Raw genomic sequence first — 25,196 nt, forward strand, 5'->3', positions numbered from 1 at the left:
TGAAAGTATCTTCAGGACTGGGGTAAGGTGGTAGCTTGCTCCACCTTTGCAAGGAGTTCCCTGGTGTTGTACCACCTTACCCCAGTCCTGAAGATACTTTCAGGTGCAAACTTTGTTTGCTCACACTTGGATAAAGGATTAAACTAAATTTATTATACTCTAACCAAGTGAAAAATAAACTTTGTCTAATGGATGTTGTCATTTTTAAATGTCGCTTGTTTTTCAGTATTTTTAACCCCCCCCCCCCTTTAACCACAGTGTTTTAGAGCTTTTGACCATCCCATCCAGGCCACAATATCTTCAAAAAAAGAATAAATAAACAAAAATTAAAAACAACCGTCCTTATGATTTAAATTTCACAATTAAAATGTTGTACACGTTCAAAATTTAGGACAATTTTTCAAGCAAAAAAAAAAAAAAAAAAAAAAGTGAAATAATGTTAAAAAGTGAATAGACAGATAATGGGGTGATCACATATCTGGTGACCAAATGCAAAACTAAGTGAAAGTTTCAAAAGACAAATCAGCAGTTTGTTGTTTTATTGTTAATTATTTTTCATTTTCCAAGTTTTTAATCTTATTTTAAAGATCATTTTTAAGGACATTTGTATATAGAAGTAATATGTTTAGCCATACATTCTAAAAAATATGTGCACAACAAAATTACAGGGCTAACATTGAAGGAGAATTTGTGAAGCCAATAACTACCAGCCTTCAGCAGCTGAACCTTAAAAGGACAACATCTTTAAACAGAGCATTAGATGAATTGCGTCGCCATCAACAGCTGATAGAAAAAAGAAAATTAAAAACAGCGCCAGCACCTAAACAGCAGTCACAGCCAAGTCCTTCCAGTTCCTCTAGATCAAGATCAAGGTCACGTAAAAGAACAAAATCCAGTGCATCAGTCAAAGAAGAAGAATCTCTGTCAGATAATGAAGAAGAACTGGAGCAAGATGAGTCACCATCATCTTCATCTCCTAAAGTTTCTCGTTTTCAGGTAATGTTCTGTACCAGTATTTCATTATGATAGTATTCCTTCTGTTACATTGGCATGAACACTCATAATGAGGAATACAGATAAAAGCTGTACATTGATTAACTGCATGAAACCTTCTTTAGTTTTTATTTTTATGCTATGAAACTGGGTTTTTAATTTGGGCTAATTATCAGTGGGTAAAAATATGTATAAGCATAAGAGTATATAGTTACCTCTTTAATTAGAGTTTGAGTAGAAGCTTTTCTTATCCACTATTAAACTGTGATGGTATTTAGTATCCTGGACAGCAGAATAACATTTTCAACTGGATATTATTTATATGAGCAATTCAGAATGAAAAACTAGACAGTCTTATCTGTGCATATGCATCAATAGAATTTTTCAAGCATTACAAAGGCAACCCACATAAAGGAAAAGCTAGTCTTATTGGAGACCGAAACTGAGAACATAAACATAAATCCCAGATATATAGAAAGGCGGGAGGAGAGATTTTGACAAAACATAAATAAATCAGACTAATAACAGCAAATGGTGCCTGCTTGATTTTATTCAGCACATAGACTAGTCATTATAAACACCACATTCCAACAAAAATGTGCATGAATTCATATGGAAAGAATAGTCATATTATATTGTATTATTATCGTCGATAGTGGTTTCCTCAGATTTGTCCAGAATACAATAGTCTGTATCTGCTTCTTCCTATCATGGATTTTAGGCCATTTGGTGCATTCTGGTCTCATGCCATCACTTTCTTGGTCTTCCAATTCTTCTTTTTAATTTAATTAATTTATTTTATATCCATATAGTATTTTTGGCAGTCTGCTGTTATCAATTTGATTTAGATGTTCTATCTATTTTTGTTATATTTACTTATATAGTAATTAATTTATTATCTACACATACTGGCCACTGAATTGGAAACTTTTATTTAATACCATGTTGGACCTCCTTTAGCCCAAATTACATTACATATGCAGTTTGGCATAGATTTTACAAGGTGTTGGATTGTATATGTCTACAATATACCAGGCATTCATGAGACAGTTCTTTAACTAGCTCAGATTTGACGGAACAGGACTTTGCTCCCAGATCTGCTTTTCTAATATGTCCCATACATTCATAATGGGGGTTTAGATCCAGGCTTTTTGGTGGCCAGAGAAGATGCCAGGAGTCGCTGTCATGCTCGCTTGAACCATTGCTGAATAATTTTTGTGAAATGGACAGTAGCATTGTTGTCTCTGAAACAGTTGTCACTGCTGGGTAAGAAGTCAACATTGTAGGATGGACTTGATCAGCAACAATGTTCAGATATTCTTGGAGGACACCTGACCTTCCAGCAATACCAGTGGACCTGTTCAAACCATGCCCCACACCCTGACACCACCTCCACTTTGAATTATGTTTATAAGACAAGCTAGGTTCATTGCTTCATAAGGCTCCCTCTAAAATCTCTGCCTATGTTGATACAGAACAAGGTGCACCCTGACTCATCAGAACAGAACCTTTTTTTCCCATCATTCAATGTCAAGTCACTGTGTTTCGACACCACTGTAAACTAACTTTCCATTTCTTCGCAGAAATTAGTGGTTTCTGTATAGGTATGTGACTGCCAATACCAATCCTCTTCAATTTCCTGTGCATAGTTTGGAGAGATATGGGTATCCCTTGAGGGTACATGTCAGGAATTTGATGATGATGATGGCCATGTGTGTTTCTTTTTGAAATTCTCTCCTCTTTTTGATTAATAATTTTGGAGTAAAAATTGAGTCTATGCAAAACTGACCATTTCAGAATCCATTCTGAAAAGTAGTTTGTTCTCTGTAATACTATTTAATTTCTCTTTTAATATTCCTTCATCTAGTCTTTATTGATTTGAAATGAGAGCAAACGCTTCATAGCTTATACGTTAATGCAATAATTATTATGTACTTCTAACTATTCTTTCTTATCACTCTTGGTATCTCTTTAATATCTCTTTACGCTATACTGCCTTCCTCACTTGCCTTCTTATTCTTTGAACACCAGAAAATTTATTTGATTAAAAGCTGCATCACTGATGTCCATTTTCTAGTAACAGGAAGTGTAAAATGCGTCCAGTAGTTTTTCTATTATATTCAAATTATCCCTGATTAATTAATATCTTCAGTCGTGGTATACTCTCTATCCTTTCTCCTGGGTTCTCGCTAATAGGCACTAATATTTTTTTGGAACAGTGCATCAAAGAATTAAATATCAGGCAACACTCTATTAACATTTAAACATCACATTTATTTACCACAAAACAATTTATACTATTATTGCAATTAAAGAAAAATTTGCTTAGTTCAGCAATTAGTTTAAAATGCCCTTTCAGTTCATGAAAATTATGTCACAAAATTAACCACTCACTTCTAAAATATACAAATTACTACCCTAAGCAATGGTACCTATTAATAAACTGTTACTTCTTAACTGTTATGCACATAAAAAATATCATTACATACAAAAGCTCTTTCCTTCCAATATTAAGATAATTCTATAGGCAAAATGCACCATTGACAAACAGTTACCCTCTGACTGTTACATATATAAATTTCTATTAATTATTAAACATCTAATTTTCAACCATTAACTCTGCTCAATTTCATCAGCCTCAACTTAACAGTCTGCTAATAAAGTTCTCCTATAATTCATGAAAATTGAATAAATGGATCAACTCACTTTATGGCTGCTACCTACTGTGTACTTGGCCTCGAACTGGAGTCCTGAGCGTTTTTTCCCAAATCAGGTTTTTCTCTCCCCCTTTACACTGGCAATAGATTTACTGATGCTTCTGGGATGCTCTGTCCTGCCGCACTTCGGAAGAAGATTATCGGCTTGTGGAATGCTTGCATGCGCGTTGGACTAACGGAGCAATTTCTTCCCTCAGACAACAGCTCCCGGCGAAGATTCATCAATTCGTCATCAAATATCTGCTTTGCCTGGCGGATCGGCTCCCATCATCTTTCTTTTAGATCACTGGCATGATTTCTCCTGAAGTCGCGACCTTGATGGCTTACATCTGACGGACAGCTGCTGACAACTTCTCGATAACGACCTTGCGACAACCGATGAGGAACTGATACTCGATCTTTGGGCCAACACCTTTTATTCGCCTTCTTTCGTATCCCTGCATGAAGATATGGGACCCCCGAACATTTTGGTGCGGTCCCTTGTTCTTCCACTGATGCTGACCCTTTCTTTGTTCTTCTCGTGTACACTTCTAATCCTATTTGATTCGGGCAGCGGACATTCGCCTGAAGTTTGTCGTCCGTTTAACACTGACCTTGAGTATTTACAGGTGCACTTCACAAACAAATTTTATGTCCTTATAAGAAGCTAACATATACAGTTTTCTGGTTGCAAGGTATTGCCTTAGTTCAACACATTCTGGAATTTGTCTTAGGGTAGCAAGTAAGGACAATTCCCATAGGGATTATTTACATTAACAAACTTTTAACTACACATAGACATACAGATTACAATCTTACTGGGCTTGACTTCTGTAAAAATTGATGTAAAGCTTTCTGACATTATTAAGCTACATCAAATTTTTGCAAGAGTTAGCAGTCTGTTGAAAAGAAAAACATACTAACGTTCTGGAGGGAGGGAGGGGGGGGGGATCAGTTTTAAACTTGCCGATGTTTCCCGTAGTCTCGATTATATAAATATTTTATGGAAAAAATTTTAAAATTTATAAAGAAGAATCAAACATTATAGAGAGAAGAGTTGCAAAATATGAAGGAAACGTTGATTAACTCAGTCAGAGAAGCATGTGGTGAAGTTGTTTGCAAGATTAAAATAAGAACTGCATGATAGACAAAAGAAGTTGTCCAAGCAGTGCAAGAAAAGAATGTTGTTTTGATTTAGCATCAAACCAACATTTTCCCTTAGAGAACATAGAGATAAATGTAACAAATCTAAACTATAGCAAGGTTTGAAAAGAATTTGGGAGGTAAATATCACTAAAATGGCAAAATATTTTAGAAAGCCTAGAAATGGAGGGAAAAGACCTGGTCAGAAGGATGAACCAGTTCGTTAGACTAGAGCTCTCCTCATACCTCATAAAATCATTGAATTCCTGACATGTACTACAAGAAAAGTTTTTGTTATTAGTAACTTTCTATTGACAATTTTTCTCCAAATTAGTCTGTTATCTGGCAGAACCCCAATATCGTCACATGTTATGTTTCAGTCTTCCTAGTCACTTCTGACTTCATTGATCTACCTAGATCTTGGTGATCTTCCTCTCGACTTTTTTTCCCATCATCAGACACCTGTTCTATAACATTTCCTCTCTATCTCCCATTCTGTTTCCTGAATGTTAATAATGTTAAGAGTTCTTCCTAGTGTCTTCATTTTTAATATGATTCCATCTGTTCACATTCCTAATGTTTCTCTCAAAACTATCATATCTCTGGTCTCCAGTCTTTGATCAACTTTTATTTCGAACCAGTAGTCAGTATCATAAGTACTAACTACAAGTTAAAAATCCAGTAGTCTGATCCATAAGCCAAAATTGGTTTGAACACTATCTTGTATGTAGCTGATTTAATGTTTTAACTAATTTCTCTCTCTTATTCCATGAAAGAGAGAAAGAGAGAGAATCGTTAAATGTATATTTATTGATGTAAGGGCTTCACTAAACCAACTGCTTATTGTTTGTCCGTATTTTATTTGCCATCTTCACTAAAATTGGTTTCCTATAGCTGAACTGTTTTACTTGATTTCTAGGTTTTTATTCATCATGCAGTTGAGTTTTCAAAATCCTTAACTATTTTCTTAGTCTTTATCTCATTATTGGTGATTTTCATATGAAATTTGTTTAGTTATTACTCTAATTAAGGAATCTGCAGACGTTTGTTAGATGTATTGAAGAGTATAACATCATCTGCATAAAGCGCTTGAAGTTAACCATCTTCGATTGTGATGTCAGGACTAAAGACAATTCCTTTACATTGTAATCTATGAAGATGAATAATAGTGGGCACCCTTATCTTACACCTGATATGACATCAAACCACATTCTTGTACCTCTTTCAATTCAACTTGACTTGACTTTTATGAACATGAGTTGCCTTCAATTTCTTTCATTGCTAAGGAAGGGCTTTCCTCACCCATTGGGGAGAAGGGTTGGATCTACTTCTCCCATAGTAACCCATTCTGTCTTTGGAGAGTGCATATATTGTATATATGAATGAATGAAGGATATTACAAACACCCATGCCCAAGGCAGGATTCAAATCCTCAGTCTTATAGCTGTTGAGTTGATGTGCTAACCACTTGGCCAGCCAGGCTGGCACAACTTTTATGCAAACTGCTTTTTTCTAAATATAACATCCCACTTACCTAACATAACTGTAATTGAACAGCTTTCTCTTATCTTGTTATATGCCTTTTCCAGATCTAGAAAGTGATTCTCATTATATTCTCATGATTTCCTTCAATCCTGAGAACTTGTGTTTGATGTGAACCTAACCTGTTTTTCAAGCTTCTCTTCCACAATTTTTCTTACTCTTTTCTTAAGCATGCTTGATTAAATCTTACCTGGAACACTCAGTAAGGAAATTTTTCGCATTCAGTTTTATTTCCCTTTTTCATAGATGGGTACTAGGAGAGCTGTAATCCAGAATTCTTTTGCATGATTGGAATATAGCCACTGTAATGCAGTATAGCACTGTTAAACTTTTATTCTTCCATATTTGAGCATATCTGGTCAAATATGATTTATCCAGCTGCCTTTCTCATTTCAGATTTTTGATGACTTTTTTCCTACAAATATTAATATATACTCCTGATTGCATTCTTCTTGAATATTTTCTAACACTGTTCTATCACTTCTTGTTTCATTCAAATCTTTCAAAGTAATTTCCTGTAAGTACATCTTTATCTCAGTTTTTCTCTTACATCTCCAATCCCTTTAACGGTACTCTTCTTCCATTTCTAACAATTGTTTTTGTTAACCTCCAGAATGTTTTTGTTTTCATTTCTGTTATTTATATTCTATATTAACATTTTTCATAACTTTTGTTTAGCTATTTTTTACATGTCGCTTCACTTTCTTTCATTTTACTTTGTATTCTCTCAGAGTTTATGCTGACTTGCTAGGAATTTTCAATGCACCCTCTTCTTTTCCATGACTGCCTGAGTACCATAGAGCTGTGATTTTTCCTTTCAGTAGTCTGCAAAAAGACTACCCCACCATGCCTCTCTAGCTAAATCATTCAGTGCTGTCTTCACTTTGCTTTTTGTTTTTAAACTTTCATTTTTTTCTTGAATAATATTTGTATATTTGAGTCTACAGTTTGCCTCTTAAAAGCTGTTAAGTTATTTTTTTTAAACTTTCTTGCATTTTTTTTTCTCAATATGATATTCAATTTCATCCTACCCAAAACTAAATGGTGGTCACCTCTGGTTTCATATCCCTTCATACTTTTGTGTCCTGAACCTGTATGAACTTATCACCATCAATAATTCATTGATCATAATCTTCTGTTCATAATCTAAAACGGTATGCCAATTAAATAGAATGGGTGAGGAACAGTTTTCAATTCAGATATCTTGTTTGATGCCAAGAAAAAGAGACCCAAAGGAAGACCAAGGTCTAGGTGAATTAATTCAGTCAGAAGTGCCTTAGGAGCACAAAATGTTAGATATGACAATACTGGAGTGCTAACAACTAATAGACTAATTTGGAAGAAAATTGTTCATAGGAGATTAATAATAATATAAACTTAATCATGAGGCGCTGTCATAGTAACCTAAAGTCTTGGGTATGCATATGAGGAAACTGATTATGGTAATTAAACAGCAGTGATCCAAGTTCAGAGCCCTGATGTACTAATCTGTTGATGCATGTCTTCCACATCATGCCTGGCACCCCCCTGACCTATAGCAGCAACCAATTTTATATTTTGTCCTGTTGGTCTCAGTTTCATACCAGGCAGACTTTTACAACTTCTAATCCCAAGTCTGTAAAACTACGTGCAATTTCAGATTTATATTTTTGCTTGTAGCATCTTATTTGGCACTTTTTTCTAACCTGATAAAGGTTTACATTACTTTTTTCCTTGTAATATCAGTATCATCAGCATATGCCAGAATTTGTGTTGACTTATAGAAGATAGCTCCCTTGTATTAATACCAATATCTGATAAGCTTTTCAGAACTATTAAACAACTAGAAAGCTATGGCATTCCCTTGTTGAACACCATTTTTTGTGTATTGGACTGGACTTTTTCTGAATGTTAATCTGACATCAAGTGTTTCTCATTGTACCTTTGACTAAGGCAGTAAGTTTCCTTGAATCCATATTTTTCCATTGCAATAAATCAATTAGGTTTGTCTATGCTGTCAAATGTGGCTCTAAAGCCTATACAGAGATGATGTGTTTCATTTCCAGATTCATCGCATTTTTAAAGTATTTGGTGTATATTGAAAATCTTATTTGTGGATCTTCCTTGATTTCAATCCATACTGATAATACCCAATGACATTCTCTACTGAGGAGAAATCTCGAGATAAGTAGATAGATAGTCTCTAGGTAAGCCAGCCTGGTTGGCCAAGTGATTAACATATCCACTCTCCAGCCAAAGGGCTGCAGGTTCAAATCCTGCCTTGGCATGGATGTTTGTGATTGTCTGTGAAAATACTTCATGGTGGTGGCAGGCAGTAGATGGCATTGGTGTGGTTGTGGTTCGTTAGTTGGTAGATTGAGTGGCAGATAGAGTTGTAGAGTAGGTGCCCTCCCTCAATGAGACTTTGGACTCCCTTAGGGTATCATGTAACAATAATAATAATAATAAGTATATTGGGGTTTTTTTTCGACCAAAAAACTAATGTAATAAAAAATAACTAAATTGTGAAGTTATGAAAATGCTTCATAACTTCACAATATTTCATGGTGGTGGCAGGCAGTAGATGGCATTGGTGTAGTTGTGGCTCGTTAGCTGGTAGATTGAGTGGCAGATAGAGTTGTAGAGTAGGTGCCCTCACTCGATGCGACTTTGGACTCCCTTGAGGTATCATGTAACAATAATAAGTATGTTGTTTTTTTCAACCAAAAAAATAACTAGCACTGGGTTTATGGGTCATAATGATTTAATAAAATGATTACAATGTGTAACAGTTCCTACATGTTTGGTGTTTTTTAATGATGTAATGATTCATATTTAATGCTTGTTGTATATTTGTATGTTCATCCCAACCCGGATGAAGCCACTAGCTTAAGTGGTGAAACTAGTAGGTTTATTAAATCGTTATGACCCATAAACCCAGTATTAGTTATTTTTTATTATTACATTAGAAATATCTAGTATAAAATGTTGGAGAAGATTTTATAGGTAGTACATAATAAATTGATTCCCCTATAATTAAGAACAGATTATTACATCTTTCTTATGGATAGAGCATATGACGTCCAGATTCCACCCAACTGGGATTATTTTATTAATCTGAATTTTATGTAATAAAAGCAGGTCTGCTTGAAATATTCTATACCTCTGTGTTCCTTCACCCATAAATTAACAACTAAGAGATCAATTTAATATATACAAAAATTGTTCAGAAATTTCTAATTTTCATGGATTATTACTGTGTTTTATTATTCCCAAAGGACAGCAGAATGCACTGAATGTAGTTCAGATTTTCAGATAAAGCCAAATTGTAACAGAAGAATCACAGAGGATTGTCTAAGCATACACTTCCCACTTACTTAGAGCAGTGCATCTCGCTAACTGTTATGGAATGCTCAACGGTATTTAGGTTGTGCTGTTGACCCATCATTTTGTTGAATTGGGCTTTTGTGCACACAAACACACATTTCGTCTTTGCCACCATGATTACAGTATCCTGACACCTTCATCAGGTGATACTGCCTCTGATAAAGTGGATTTCATGGATGAGAGGGATGTACTTAATAAACTAGCTACAATATTTGGTCCACAGAAGATAGAATTATGTTAAGTGGTTATTATGTGGACACAGTAAATCCCTTAATTTATGTGTAGTTAATTCAAAGCATATCGCATTCCTTTATCAGGTACAGTTTTAGATTTATTTCAATTCAAATATATCGTGGTTTTTTTTTTTTTTTTCAATGCAAATAAAACATGTCTCAATTGACCATTTGTTCTTTCAGCTGAAGGAATGATGCTGAAAAATCTAAGAGACAGCAGTGGATTGTTTAATCTCAAAATAATATTTAAAAAAGGGGGGGGGTGCTTAAGGGTTAAAGCTATTTGACTGGGAGGAAACCTCCACAAGGCCTTTTAAGAAATGTAGAGAACCAACCAGGGCTACTGACTTAAATGTCCACTCCTCACCTTCTTATGGTGCACTCCACTAGTAGGTGTCTTAACCAACCTAATTATTTTAATTTTTGCTGTTGGCTTAAAGTAAAGACAGTAATGGTTAGACTCATGCTGACTGGGACATTGTCCTGTTAAATTAAATAAGTCCCTAGCTGTTTTCATCAGGGAACAAAGGCAAACAGTGAAAAGCCAGGTACTGTAACAAACTCAATATCAACAGAATTCATGATAAGCATCATCAACATAAGAAGTTTACTGCAGTGGAAAAGATTTGGAAAATGACAGAACCAAAACACAAAATTTTTCTAAATAACACCTATAAGATGTTATATTCAGGCAATAATGATTAGAGAAAGGAAGGAGTAGCTGTAGTATTTAACATGAAGATAATTTTGTTGAATGACAGGCAATATAAAGTAGAATGATATGGGAAGACATCAAATTGAGGAATCATATGGTGAGATTTATTTGTGCTTAAACCAACAGAAGATCCTACTAAGAAAGACGTGATGGAATTCTCTGAGTCATTAGAGAAGGCAGTTGACAAAAAAAAAAAGGAAAAGTTGTTCCTTGTTGGAGATCTGAACAGCAAAGTGAAGAATTAAAACCAGACATATAGAAATGATTTGTGAAAATTTGGAGGAAACAACAGAGGTAAATAATCATTAAATATCTGTTGGATTTCTGTTCAGGACGTGAAGCATTCATTGACTAATACCATGTCTAGTGTGCACAGATTCGTATGTACAGCAGATATGAGAAATAAGAAAAGTCTCATTGACAACAGAGCAAACAATAATTCACTTTGGTTCACGACACAAGAGTATATAAGGACCCTTCAAATAGGACTTCGTCATTTAGTTTTATTCAGGAGAAAAATTAATTTCATATTGAATTGAAAATATACACACAATTTTTAAAAAGAATCAAAGTAGTAGCATTCAGAAGTTAACTGTAGACTCAAATATATGAATATTATTCAACAAAAAATGAAGGAGTTTGAAAACAGGAACACAGTCATGGAAAATCATTGACAGACTGAAGAGAATATTAATTGATTTAGCCAGATAGGTAAGTTACCTATCTGGCTAAATCTGACATTACCTGCAAGGATAGAAATTCAAAACTCCAGGGTAGACAGTAAGTTCAAAAGGCACTCATAGAAAGAAGAAAATAAATCGAAGGTTCCTTGGTAGTAAGTCAGCATGTGCTCTGAGAGAATATAAAGACAAAATGTAAGAAATTGAAGCAATGTGTAAAAGTAGCCAAACACAAGCTATGGGAAAACTTTGGTAAGATTATGTAGAAGATAAAATGCTAGGTAGGTAGCAAAATGTTTTGGAAGCTATTGAGAAAGCTTAGAAATGGAGAAAAGAGTATGGTACAAGGAATCAGAGATGATGAATGCAGCATGAAAACTGAAAATAAAGATATCCTGGATGTCTGGAGTAATTTCTTTGAAAGCTTGCTAAATAATATAATACAAATCTGACAGAAGAATGGTAGAAAATATTCAAGCAATTCAATAAAAACCTGAAATGTCGAAAATCAGCTATGGTAGATATTATTTGAGCAAAAATGCTGAAATATGGAGATGTAAAAATTTCACAGTGTTATAACAATGAATGCTTCAGAAGGTCAAATTATTGATAACTGGAGTACAGTTCTCATAGTAATCATCTATAAAAATGGAATGCGAAAATTGGAGGAATTTCCCTACTGACTGTTCCATGTAATATTTATGCAAGTAAGCTTGCATAAATATTCTGTTTTAATTAAGAGGCTAAGAAAAACTTGGAGAAGACCACTTTGGATTCAGGATAAATAAGGGCTATCAAAAACATATTTACACTTCAAGGAAAACAGATGTTTAAAAAGAAATAAAATAACATGGAGATATAACAAGGATCTGTATTTGAGTTTTGTAAATTTGGAAAAGGCATAGGACAGGATGCCAAGAGTAAAGCTATTAAAAATGCTACAATTATGTGGTGTAAACTGCACATTATATTGAGCAGTATATAGTGTATATTTGAGTTGTAAGTTGGCATTTAGAATTCAAGGAGGTACAGAAAGAAAGTTTGATGTAAAATTAAGTGCACTCTATCTCTACTGTCATTTATTCATTCATCATCTGTATAGATTTCATAAAGGAAAGCTGTATTAGGCCTAATATCAAAATTGGATATGTTAATCTCATCTTTTTACTTTATGCAAATTATGTTAAACTCTTAAATAAATCCAGTACAAGAATGCAAGCTGGGTTAGAAATAGTTGATTAAAGGCTTGATCACAGATATTAAAGTGCTTAGAAAAATTAGGGAAGTGAACAGATGGCATCAATGGCAGTATCATATTAAAAATGAAAATGTTAGGAAGGAACTTGACATTGCTAACATTCAGGAATGTCTGAATATAGCTAATTTCAGGTGGTATGGTCACTTGAACAGAATGGGAGAGAACAATTAGCAAAGCATGTATTTGATGTCAGGGAAAAGACCAAGAGGAAGAATAATGGAAACACTTACATTATTATACATACCATTGCCTTATTAATATTTTGCCTTCAGTGTAGCCTATAGGCTTCTTAGAATGGACTCAAATATTTGAATAGTTTCTGGTGGAATTTGTATCATTCTTCTTCTTCAAGAGCATTATCAAGTTGTTTTAAAGACACTGGAGGTGGAAATCTGTTTCTTATTCTAGTCTCCAAAACTGACCAGAGTGGTTCAATAATGTTGAAATCTGGTGATTGTGCTGGCCAGGGATGATGTTCTCTTTCATGCTCTTCAGACCACAACTGTACAGTCCAAGCTGTGTGAATGTGGTCTTAAAATACTGTATTGTTATTTGGAAATAATGTTTAGATCATGAGATGCACTTGATTACCCAAAATGTCTAAATAATCACTTGCAGTAATTCTGCCATGAAGAGTAATAATGGAACCGACAGAATATCACAACATTGCCCATACCATCCCAAAACCACTCCTGTGCTTTGCTGTTGGAACAAGGCATTCCAGATTGTACGCTTCCATGAGTATTCTCCATATGTAAATTCATCCTGATATACAGTGTGAAGGTCAACTCATCTGAGCGTATCACATATTTCCAGTTTTCTAAAGTCCAGGTTTGATGGCAGTGACACCATTTTTTACATATATGAACATTCTTTTCAGTAATCACAGGTTTAGCAATTGCAGTTGTACTGTGAATATTAGATTTATGAAGCTCATGTCAGACAGTTTTTGTGGAAACAGAGTCTGCAAGATACATATTCAGTTCTGCTGTTACCTCTACTGCAATAGTAATGGTATGATTTTTCAAAGCAGTCCTTTTTAATGTTCAACAATCTTTCTGTCTTTTTCTCTTCAGTGATATTGTCTTGCCATGATCTGTTGTTAAATTGTGAATGAAGCTATGTTATGTAATTTATTATTTTCATTCACATTTAACATTGCCTATTTAAATATTAATCATGGTTTATATAAAATTGTTTATTATTCCTTAATTAAGAATTACTAATTAAATATTTACTGAAAACCTGACCTGCTATTAATTTATAAAATAATAATATGTATAGAATTTTGTATAACTAAATATATGTGGTGTAACGTAAAGTGTTAATTTATATTTAACTGTATACGTAATCAAAAAGTTAAAGAAGTAGCTTAAATATTCTGTTGTTCTTATTTGTCAAATATTTAATGTTATGTAATCATTCATGTAAGAGTAGTAACAGAGCATACATTACATTAGCGAAATGTTTACGTTTAGTCTGTTGTCATGGAGACGCACGCGTAAACAACCACGAGTGAAGAGAGCGTGGCGTTCGAACGTAAGGTGGGAGTGAAGGTCATATAGCATATAGAGAAAAAGGGTAAAGAAGAAGGAAGGTCATAGATAAGATTGAGAGGAAGAGAAGAATTATTATTAAGGAGTGAGGAGAGAGTTTTGCGGAACCAAGATTATAAAATCCTCAGGGCAGAAATTTATGAGTATAGTGTTCGGAAGTGAACCTATAAGTAGTGAAACATGAAGTTTAATGTTATAAGCGAAAACTGCTGTTGTTATGAAGAAAGGTTGATGCCGTAATCAGATAAAAGGAAACTGGACAGTCAATGCGAAAATTCTGATTAGTTCTAGTTAATCTGGATTACGATTAAATTCTATGTTGCCCTAGGAAAAGGTTATATTGATTACTTGGAGAAAAGTGAACAGGAAAAGATATTAGTACCTAATTACTGTTGTTTGGAATAGTGAAGTGCGACTTACAGTAATACAGTTTAAACTTGGAGAATTTTTATTATGTGTGTTCCGCTAATGATAATTAAGTTAATTCGTAAGTGCTCTCTCAATAATTTGATGTATTGAAGAATTTGTCTGGTAAGAGTAGTTGTATAAGTTTCTCTATTCTAGCATTAACTGTAATATATCTCCGATGCTCAAGGTCCGGGAATATATTTGCTTGGAATATAGCTTACGTAGTTTATTGCCTGCTGTGAATATGAACATTGAGCTGATAGATTTGTGAAGACTGATTAAATGTGAAATTGTTATATTAACTTGAGATAAGAAGATTTGTGTTTTTGAGACTGTGAATAGTATATGAAAGTTAGAACATTGAATTAGCATCAGTGACCTAAGAAGATGTGTTAAGTTAATTGTATAGTTCCATTTTAAAATAGAGTTCTTGTATTTGTTAACCATATCATATATTAAATGTTTTATTTTGTTGATCTAAATATTGTGTTTGCCTGAATTCCTTATTATTGCACCGTTCATAAATATTCGAATCTAGCGGGAACCCCAAGTAAAAATGATAATAAATAATTCGGCCTAATGAGATGACTGCTAACCTAATTAAGAATTGATCCTACTATTTATATGGACTAATCTAAGAATAGGGTGGCGCAGTATAAATATAAATTTCCCTATTTTTAGATCGGTGATCATTTCGTAATTAGTTATTTTATTTATAAAAGTGACTTAAGACTAGATGGTAAATTAGAACACGACAGAAAAAAGTCGTCACGACAAATGGCGCAGTCGGCAGGATGTGATTTAATAGGTAGGAATTAAATTTAACAACTATAAGATAAGAATTTGAATTTAAGTTTAGTGATAATAATCGTAGAATTACTCCCTGAAATTTTAGAAAGTGAAATAATTAAATCACAGTGAACTGGTTATAATTTGGACTCAGGCAAAGATAAAAATTAATTTTAAAGTAAAAAGATTGAATTAATTGAGATAGTAATTTATTAATCACTATGGCTGTCACATCAAGCTCTGAAATGAATGACAGTGAATTCTTTCGTACGGTAAACCCGCAACAGGTTTTTCCCCAATATTCAGGTGAAGAATCAGATGATGTACTATTTTTCTTTACCTATGTTGAAAAGCTTAGAGAAATTGCAGGTTGGACTGATTTTCAACTGCTAGTTCTGATTAGAAGTAAATTGGTAGGTAAAGCAAAGACATTTTTGCATTCATCTCCAATACTTCGAGAAACCTTAGAATACAAGAAGTTTAAGGATGAACTAATTACTAAGTTTTCCCATACTAGGTGCTACGTTAAAACCCTTACAGAACTCCACAAGTGCATGCAAGATGACAAGGAAGATGTGACTAATTATTATAACAGATTGATGAACATTGCTAGATCTACGAGGGTGTCCCCTACAGAAAGGCCTCACTTAAATTGGATTGTCTTTCAACAATTTCGACTGGGACTGCATAAAAATTTAAGAGAGGTTATTTACAAAAAAAGGGCTGTCAATTTAGAAGCATGTTACAGTCTGGCCAAGCAAAGAGAGAAAATATTGGAAGAAATGCAACAAATATGCTCCATAAGACAATCACTCACTCAAGATTGTAATGATCAAGTTACACCTTCACCAATTCTTGAATGTCTTTCAAACTGTAAAAAAGGGAAAGAAATTAAGAATGAAGAAGTCAATGAAGATAACTCTATCACCTTAACTAACAAACCAGATTCACTAGACTACGATTTCCATAGAATGCAAAGTGTAACGATGGCCAAGGAGAATGGCAAATTGCCTTTAACCCTTGTACAAGGTCTGATTGGAAAAATTCCGTGCAATATTCTGTTAGATACTGGAGCCCATATATCAGTTATTTCTAACTCTATGGTGAATAAACTTGTTGATGACTTTTCTGATAACATCACCCTGATTCAGAGACCAGTAAAAATCACAGGAGTTGCTAAAATTGAACTGATTGCTACAAGAAAATTAAATGCTGAAATTTCCATACCTTGTTTTCCAGTAAAGTTTTCACATGATCTCATTATCCTTCTTGAAGTTGCTGACACAAATGACCAAATCATACTAGGACTAGATTTCCTAGAGAAAAATAAATTCATGTGTGACTTTGCCTCTGAGACCATCTCCTTGTGTGGCGTGAGTCATAAGTCAATATACAATGAAGACAATGAAAGGACACTATGTGACAAGATGGAGATTGAGACCTTAAACCTTGAAGACGGATTGAGTGATAAGAAAAGAAAATTATTGCACGAAGCTCTTAATTTAACAGAATCAAAAACTGATAGAGCAGAAATAAAGAATTTCATTCTATTAATCTTTCAAAAATACCCTCAAACGTTCACTGAAGATATTAGCTCATTGACTTGTACAAACAAGGTAGAGCATTCCATTGAGATCACTTCAGACACGCCTATCTATACTAAGCAGTACAAAACCCCTCTTAAATATCTAGATAGACTTCAGATCCTTCTGAATGATTATGAGAAGGCTGGGATCATAGAAAAATCTAATTCCAGATGGAATAGTCCCTTTTTATTAGTAGAAAAGCCTGATGGAAGTCTCAGATTTATATTAGATCTGCGTGAGATTAATAAGGTCATTAAGCCCATTGACTTTCCTCTATGTAACATAGAAGAGCTCCTGGCTAGTCTAGAAGGAGCAAAATATTTCTCAAAACTAGACTTAAACTCTGGCTATTTCCAGATACCTCTTAGAAAACAGGACAGACAGTTTTTTGCCTTTACCACTCGATGGCAAAAATACCAACTCTGTTGACTTCCTCAGGGGGCCAGAAATTCAGCTATGAGTTTCCAATGTCTGATGAACACTGTACTCTCAGACATGTTAGGAAGGGGAGTCATATGTTTCCAAGATGACCTATTAATTTACACCCCAGATTTAACATCACATGAAGAAATTTTAGATAATGTGTTAAATAGATTAAATTTGTCACGTCTATCATTGAAGTGCTCAAAATGTAAATTCTTCATGAGAAAGGTTGAATACCTAGGACATGTTGTCAGTGAGGCTGGAATAATCCCTACTCAAGAAAACATCTCTGCCATTCTAAGAGCTAAAATACCCACCTCCGTGAGACAAGTACGAAGGTACTTAGGAATGGTAAACTTCTATAGAAAATTTATTCAAATCATCAAATTCCTGCCATGTACCCTCAAGGGGTGTACAGGATATGACAGTACTACATGAAAAATTTACATCATTACTAACTTCCTATCTACAATTTTCCTCCAAATCAGTCTGTTGCTTGTCAAGACTCCAACATTATCAGATCTTATATTTCTATCGTTTAAGGCACTTTGTACCGTATCAATCCACTATATCTTGGTCTTCCTCTGGGTCGTTTTCCTGCCAACCTGGCAGAGAACACTTGTTTTGCTAATCTTTCCTCTCCCATTCTATTTAAGTGACCATACCACCTGAGATTAGCTCTGCTAGCGCATTCCTGGATGCTGAGAATGTCAAGTTCTTTCATAATATCCTCATTTTTAATATGATATTGCCATTGATGCCATCTGTTCACACCTCTAATCTTTCTCAGGACTCTCATATCTGCGGTCTCTAGTCTTCGGTCAAGTGTTTTACTTCTGACTCAGATCCATAAGTTAAAACTGGTTTGAACACTGTCTTGTATACAGCTAATTTAGTGTTCCGACTAATTTCTCTCTTATTCCATATGTATTTATTCAGTTGACTTCCCACCATACCAGCTTTCCTGATTCTGTTGTCTATTTCTATATTTAATTTACCATCGTCAATAAAAATCGTACCTAAGTAGCTGAAATGTTTTACTTGTTCCACAGTTTCTCCATACACAACACAGTTGACATTTTCAATGATTCTGCCTATATTCATTGTCTTTGTCTTTTTATTGCTGCCTTCATACCATATCTATTACAACAGTTATTCAATTTAGTCAGAGAATCTCGAAGACTTGTAGCGGATTTATTTAGAAGTATAACATCATCCGCATAAAGCAAAGAGCTGACATTAACATCTCCAATTCTGATATCAGGTTTAATACCACTTTCATTCATAATATGATCCATATAGATAATGAATAACAGAGGGGATAATGTACATCCTTGTCTCACACCAGATTTAACATTAAACCATCTTCCTGTACTTCCTTCAATTCTAACTGCTGACTTACAACTCAAATAAAGACTAAGTATTGCTTGATATAATGCCCCATTGACATCATATAACTGCAGCGTTTTGAATAGCTTCTCTCTTGGCACCTTGTCATATGCCTTTTCCAAATCGACAAAACTTAAATACTGATCTTTATTATATTCCCATGCTTTCTCGACTATTTGTCGTAAAGTGAAGATCTGATCCTGACAGCCTCTATTTGGATTGAATCCAGCTTGTTCTTCACCAAGCTTTTCTTCCACAATTCTTCTCAACCGTTTCTCAAGTATACTTGCCTAGATCCTGCCAGGAATGCTCAGAAGGGAAATACCTCTGTAATTCTCACATTCAGTTTTATTTCCCTTTTTATATATGGGTACTATGAGAGCTCTACTCCAATCATCGGGAATTCGTCCCTCTGTCCAGGCTTTCTGAACTATGCAGTGCAGCCACTGTAAGACTTTTATACCACCATACTTCAGCATTTCTGGTCGAATATCATCTACTCCTGCTGCCTTTCTGCATTTCAAGCCTTTGATGGCTTTTTCTACTTCAACTATGGATATGTATTCCTGACTGCATGCCTGGTCAGTGTTTTTTATCACTGTGCTGTCATCACTGCTTGTTTCATTTAGCAGTTTTTCAAAGTAATTACTCCATACTTCAAGGATTTCTTTTTCTCCTGTTTTCATGTCACCTTTATCATCTCTAATTCCTTTTACAGCACTCTTTCCTCCATTCCTAAGCTTCTTCAACAACCTCCAGATTATTTTGCCACCTTCTTGGTATTTATTTTCTATATTCTTGCCAAAGTCCTCCCATGACTTTTGTTTAGCTAGTTTTACACACTGTTTAGCTTTCTTACATTTGTCTCTGTATTCTGTAAGAGTAAAAGCTGACTTATTTGCCAGGAAATTTTGATATGCTTTCTTCTTTTCCTTCACTGCCTCTTTAACTTCCTGTGTCCACCAGGGAGTTCTGATTTTTTTATCCTTGCACACAACCTCACCACATGCCTCTCTGGCAGAATCAATCAATGTTTTCTTCAGAGTTTGCCACTGAATCTCCAAGGTTTGATTCCTGTTCTCAAACTCTTTCATTTTCTTTTCAATAATCTTTCTGTATTTTAGTCTACAGTTCACATCCGAGAGCTGCTCAACTTTTATTCGCTTTAAAACTTTCTTACATGTTCTTCTTTTCAATATGAAATTCAATTTTATCCTGCTCAAGACTAAATAGTGATCATTTCCAATTTCAAATCCTCTGTACACTGTGGTGTCCTGCACCAGGGAGAAAACATCACTATCAACAATAACATAGTCAATGAGACTTTTCTTATTCCTAGCCTCTTCTCTCCATGTGAATTTGTGCACATTTTTATGTTGGAACATGGTGTTAGTAATAACCAGTCCATGTCCTGAGCAGAAATCCAACAGATATTTTGCCATTATTATTAGCTTTGCTCTTTTCTCCAAATTTTCCCAAAATATTTTTGTATGTCTCAGAAACATTTCCTACCCTGCTATATAGATCCCCAACAAGGACCAACTTTTCCTTTCTCATTGTGTCAGTTGCTTTTTCTAAAGCGTCAAAAAATTCCTCCACTTCTACCTTAGTAGAACCTTCTGTGGGACCATAGGCACAAATAAGTCTCATTGTCCAGTTCCCCATTCTCATATTTGCCCACATTACTCTACTTGAGACTGACTGCCATTCAAGAAGATTAGCCTCATATTTTGTGTTGAATACTATGGCTACTCCTTCTTTTCCTTGATTGTCATTGCCTGAATATAACATTTTGTATTTATTGCTCAGAAAGATCTCACCAGTTTTGGTCTTTTTTTGTTTCAGTCACCCCTATTATTTCGATCTGGTACTTATCTAATTCCTCAGCTAGCTCCATTTCTTTGTCATTCAGGCTTCTTACGTTGATATTACCGATCTTTAACTCTGGTGATGTTGAGTTGGGGTTTGTTTTCAGATTTGTTCCAGTAGCTGACGTTTCGCTGTTCGCCCTGGTTCCCTGGCGAAAACAACGGGGGCCTTGTTTAACCGGGCGACGCCCCAGCCGGCATGAAATTTTGTCATGTTGTACCATCATTTTTTTTATTTTTTATTTTGGTTTAACAAATAATAATACAATTTGCTCGGCTAAATCCCAAATTGCCAGCCCATCCTCGTTCGTTCAGTATCAAAGTAGATACCCAACAGGGTGCACCACGAGAAGGTGAGGATTGGACATTAGGTCAGAAGCCCTGGTCGGTTCTCCGCATTCCTTTAAAGGCTATGTGGAGGTCTCCTCTCAGTTATACAGCTTTGACCCTTAAGCACCCCGTCCTGACAATAACAGACTAATATAATATGTAAACTTTTTATATAGTATTATCCAGTATACACCTTGAAGATACATATCAGACATGGCAATGATATGTTAAAATATATAGTGCTACATTATGTGATCAAATAGATACATGTAAAAATAAAGAGGATATAAACAAGTAAATGCATTTAAATTAAGGAGAAAGCTATGTATTTTAATTTATTTATTTTGTTTTTATTTTTTAAGAATAAATATTGATGGTATTCAGGCATCTAATGGTAGATGAATTTCATCTCCTGATGGAACACCAACACTACATTTTTAGAGACCAAGTAGCTGGAAAAAAGTATCATGTTTGGTCTCTAGAACAAGGTTTCCAGAGCAGCTAATATCTTTTTGTGGGTAGCTTTGTTATCATGAAATTAAATATGTATATATATATATATATATATATATATATATATATATCCATTTCAATACATTATAATAACTTTTAATTTTTTATTCATGTATAATAAGTCACTCTTAAGAACCTCCGTAGCTCATTGTGTATTGATGATGCCTTTCATTTGGAAGGATCTGATTCAAATCTTATCAAATATTCTGCCACTTCATGTGGTATTGGCAGAGTTTTTCTCCAGGAAACCCAGGTTTTCATGCTGCAAAACAGGCCTTTTGGTAGAAGATCACACAATTTACAGATGTAAGCAATGCAGTAGTTTTAGCTTCACTAAATAATAAGCATGTTTCTAAGAAGCCAAGTTACTTGCTCATAACATGCCATTGAGCCTAACAGGAAAGGAATGATGAGAAGGTATAATTACTCTTATGAAATGTTAATTCACTTTAAGCAGCTTGTTAAAGAAAATAAGATTTAAAAGTTTAAAAAAAAATCAAAAAATATTTTTAAAAAATTTATAATGTAAAACCGAATTTGCTAGCACTTGACTATGCAAAAAAAAAAAAGTATTATGAAGCTGTTTAACTAGTCTTTCTTCCAAATCTTGATTGAGATCTTCTGCCAGCTTTGATATCCATAGTACTGAACATTAAAGTTGGCAACTCCATTAGACCAGAGAGAGAAAGAGAGAGAATAGATAGATATATATATATATATAGATATATATATATATAGATAGATAGATATATTATTCCAGTCCAAGTTGTAACCTCTCTGATTGTTACTCCTCTGTAATATCCATCTTTGGCATATGCAAGATCATACCACATCAACATGCTCAACAATAATATGAGATCCAGAATGCCTTCAAATGTCACAATTGTAACTTAATATTATAGCAACTGTCCTCTAATCATGTATATATATATATATATATATATTTTTTTTTTTTTTTTTTTACAGTTCAGTGTTATGTACCTGATGTCTTCTAGCATGATGAAACTAATTGTGCATTTAAAATAATAGTTTTGATTTGTTTTTCTATTTTGTTGTTCCTCTGCTTTTAGTCATTTAAGTTTCTTCAATTATATCAGATAGCCAAGTATATCTGTGGTATCAGATTTCTAGCCTTTATGATGAGGCAACTTACAGAAGTATCAGAGACAATAAAAAGACATTACATGAGATTGCACTTAACATCAACAGGTTAGTATTTCTCAAGCAATGCAGTTTCAATGATCTTTATCCTAAATTCATCACCTTCAAAGAAACCATTAAAATGGATCAAGCTGAAAAGGATAATGTTACATATTAAAAAAGGATCTTCTGAATGAACAGATTGTTTAGTTTCTTACCATTCATACTGATAAGTTTTATTGAAGATCTGGATTTGATGTTTTCTCTCTACTTCAGTTAAGTGAAGAATGCCAAAAAAGTAAGGAGGCAAGATATCCTCTTATCATATTCACAGTTTATGACTGTTTTGACACCATTTTTAAGGTCATAATGGAAATTATAAAGTAGCAGTGCAGTATAATTGGAAAAGAATACAAACTGTAGTTGTTTGTTGGTGATGTATGTGATGACAAGTGTAGAAAATTCCATATTGTTTAACAAAGGCAGTATGTTGTTTTTTAAATGGAATTAAAGTGCTGTCTACAGTTTACTCTTCACTCCCCCCTTCAAATTGTAAGTTGGAGTAATTTTCTGAGGAAATTGACAGTTTTTATATATTGTGTTTATTATGGTAAGTTATTTGTTTATGTGTGTGCATGAATCACCCAAGTCTAAAACTCAAACTCGATTGATTCCTAAAGAACACTTACTTTCAAAAATAGAAAAAGCGCTTCAGCAAGCTAATTTACTATGAATGGATTCCGTCTTTGCCATTAATCATGGAAACCCTCCAATAGATAATGTTGGTGTGGCAGAACATCAGACCTTAAAAAAAATCTAAAGACAAATAATAATATAATTCTCCCAGTAGATTAAAGAAAATGCAACTGTTATCTTAGATACTGAAGAATACATTAACAAAATGTCAGTTTTGCATGCAGATACCTATTCGATTCTTGAAAGAGATCCAACTTGTAAACTTCATAACTGCACTAATAATCTTCTCAAGACTACCATTCTCTTATTCCTTGAATATATGGTGTCCCTAAAACACATAAGGAAAACACTCCACTACCACCTATTGTGGAAGCTAATGTCATCTTATGTGTGTGCACTTATTTTGTAATTGGCTGCGTCATTATAATATTTCTCTATATGTCTCTACTTATTTTTAATTATTATTATCATTAAACTCTATTCTTACTTTTATTAGTTTATCTCTACTGTCTTATTACTCTTTATCCTTTACTACTTTATCTTTCTACGTTTCTCTTACTTTATTAACTTTTTTCCTTTAATACTTTAACTTCCTATCCTTTATTATCTTTACTCTATGGATTAGTATTTTTTTTTTTCAATACTGGGAGAACTCTGGAAATTTATTTTGATTTTATCGATTGCACCACCAGTGCTCTCCTTGTGGTATAAGATATAATTATACTTCCAGTAGAGTTCACTTTGAAATTATCCTAAAGCCCTTTTTTAACAGTCATGGCTAACATTAAATTCCTTCGCTCACAGGTTCGTGTTTATTTGGAAACAGTGCATTGCGTAAAGATCATGCGGCACACTTTGTAAACAAAACAAACATTTATTTACACTAAACTGCAATTATACAAAATCATACAATAGGGGAAGGGTTCTCTCTTAACTCCACTTTAAGCTTAAAACTTCAGCAGTTCAACATTTAGTAATGCACAGAGTCATGCAACATATTATCAACACTCTAAGGAAACTATCAGCCCATTTCAATTCAAGGAATATCATGCTCTATAATTTATAACTAGTAATTCTAATTATATTTGTAAACAAACTATTCTTAGACTAGTTATATCAACACTTAAAGAAATTTATCAGCCCTTCTCAATTCAAGGATCATTATGCTCTATAATTTACACTAATTATCTCCAACTATATTGATGAACAAATTATTCTTAGACTGACCTTCCAGTCCTGAACTATAACCTATGTTAAACACAATAAATGTTTCATGGATTCTCAGTCAGTTTCACATATCATAATCAAACACAACAAAATTTACTCGCATATCTTCTTTAATTCTATTATACACCTGTTCCTAGTTCCTTCTTAGGTTCCTTTGGCTTCCCATCCATTTCAGATTTTGACTTCCATGCAAAGATTCCATTGTCACCATCTTATCTGGATGACTCGTGGGACTTGGAGCACATTTTCCCGGTGTCTATGAATCAGCTGAAGGGTTTCAACGTCGAGACACTTAGCAGACTGTCCTATCAACAATGCATGCTGGTCCTGCTTCTCTTCTCCCTCGGTAGTTTCACGTCTCCCGTGGCTGTCCCTTGTGACTTCAACCGGACCAACGAACACGGCGAATCGACTCGATCTGAAGTTCTCTCCTCTTTTCCTTTTTCCTCCCCTTTCTTTCATTCTTAGATGACCTTTATACAATTTTCTCGGGTTTCTGGATGAAGGGTCGAGTCCCCTGAACATTACCGCGCAAATCGTCTTGACCTTCGCATTAAAGCTCACTTTTAGTACTCACCCAATATACACACTTAATCCTATTTTCAAACAGGTGGAACTACTTCAGAAGTATACCGCCCTTTTACC

The 25,196-nt window shown here is 34.3% G+C and overlaps 1 protein-coding gene across 1 annotated transcript in view; it reads left to right on the forward strand.

Moving 5' to 3' along the window:
* Positions 1-25,196, forward strand: part of LOC150105510 (zinc finger MYND domain-containing protein 11) — a 289,391-nt gene that overhangs the window by 206,770 nt on the left and 57,425 nt on the right. The window contains exon 7 of the mRNA XM_090394229.1: positions 669-996. Within this exon, the coding sequence (XP_090250355.1) occupies positions 669-996 (328 nt within the window). The remainder of the gene's footprint in view (positions 1-668; positions 997-25,196) is intronic.

The sequence above is a fragment of the Typopeltis vanoorti genome, chromosome 6 (assembly GCF_054136105.1).
Source record: "Typopeltis vanoorti isolate ZY-2024b chromosome 6, IOZ_Tvanoo_1.0, whole genome shotgun sequence".
Classification (NCBI taxonomy): domain Eukaryota; kingdom Metazoa; phylum Arthropoda; class Arachnida; order Uropygi; family Thelyphonidae; genus Typopeltis; species Typopeltis vanoorti.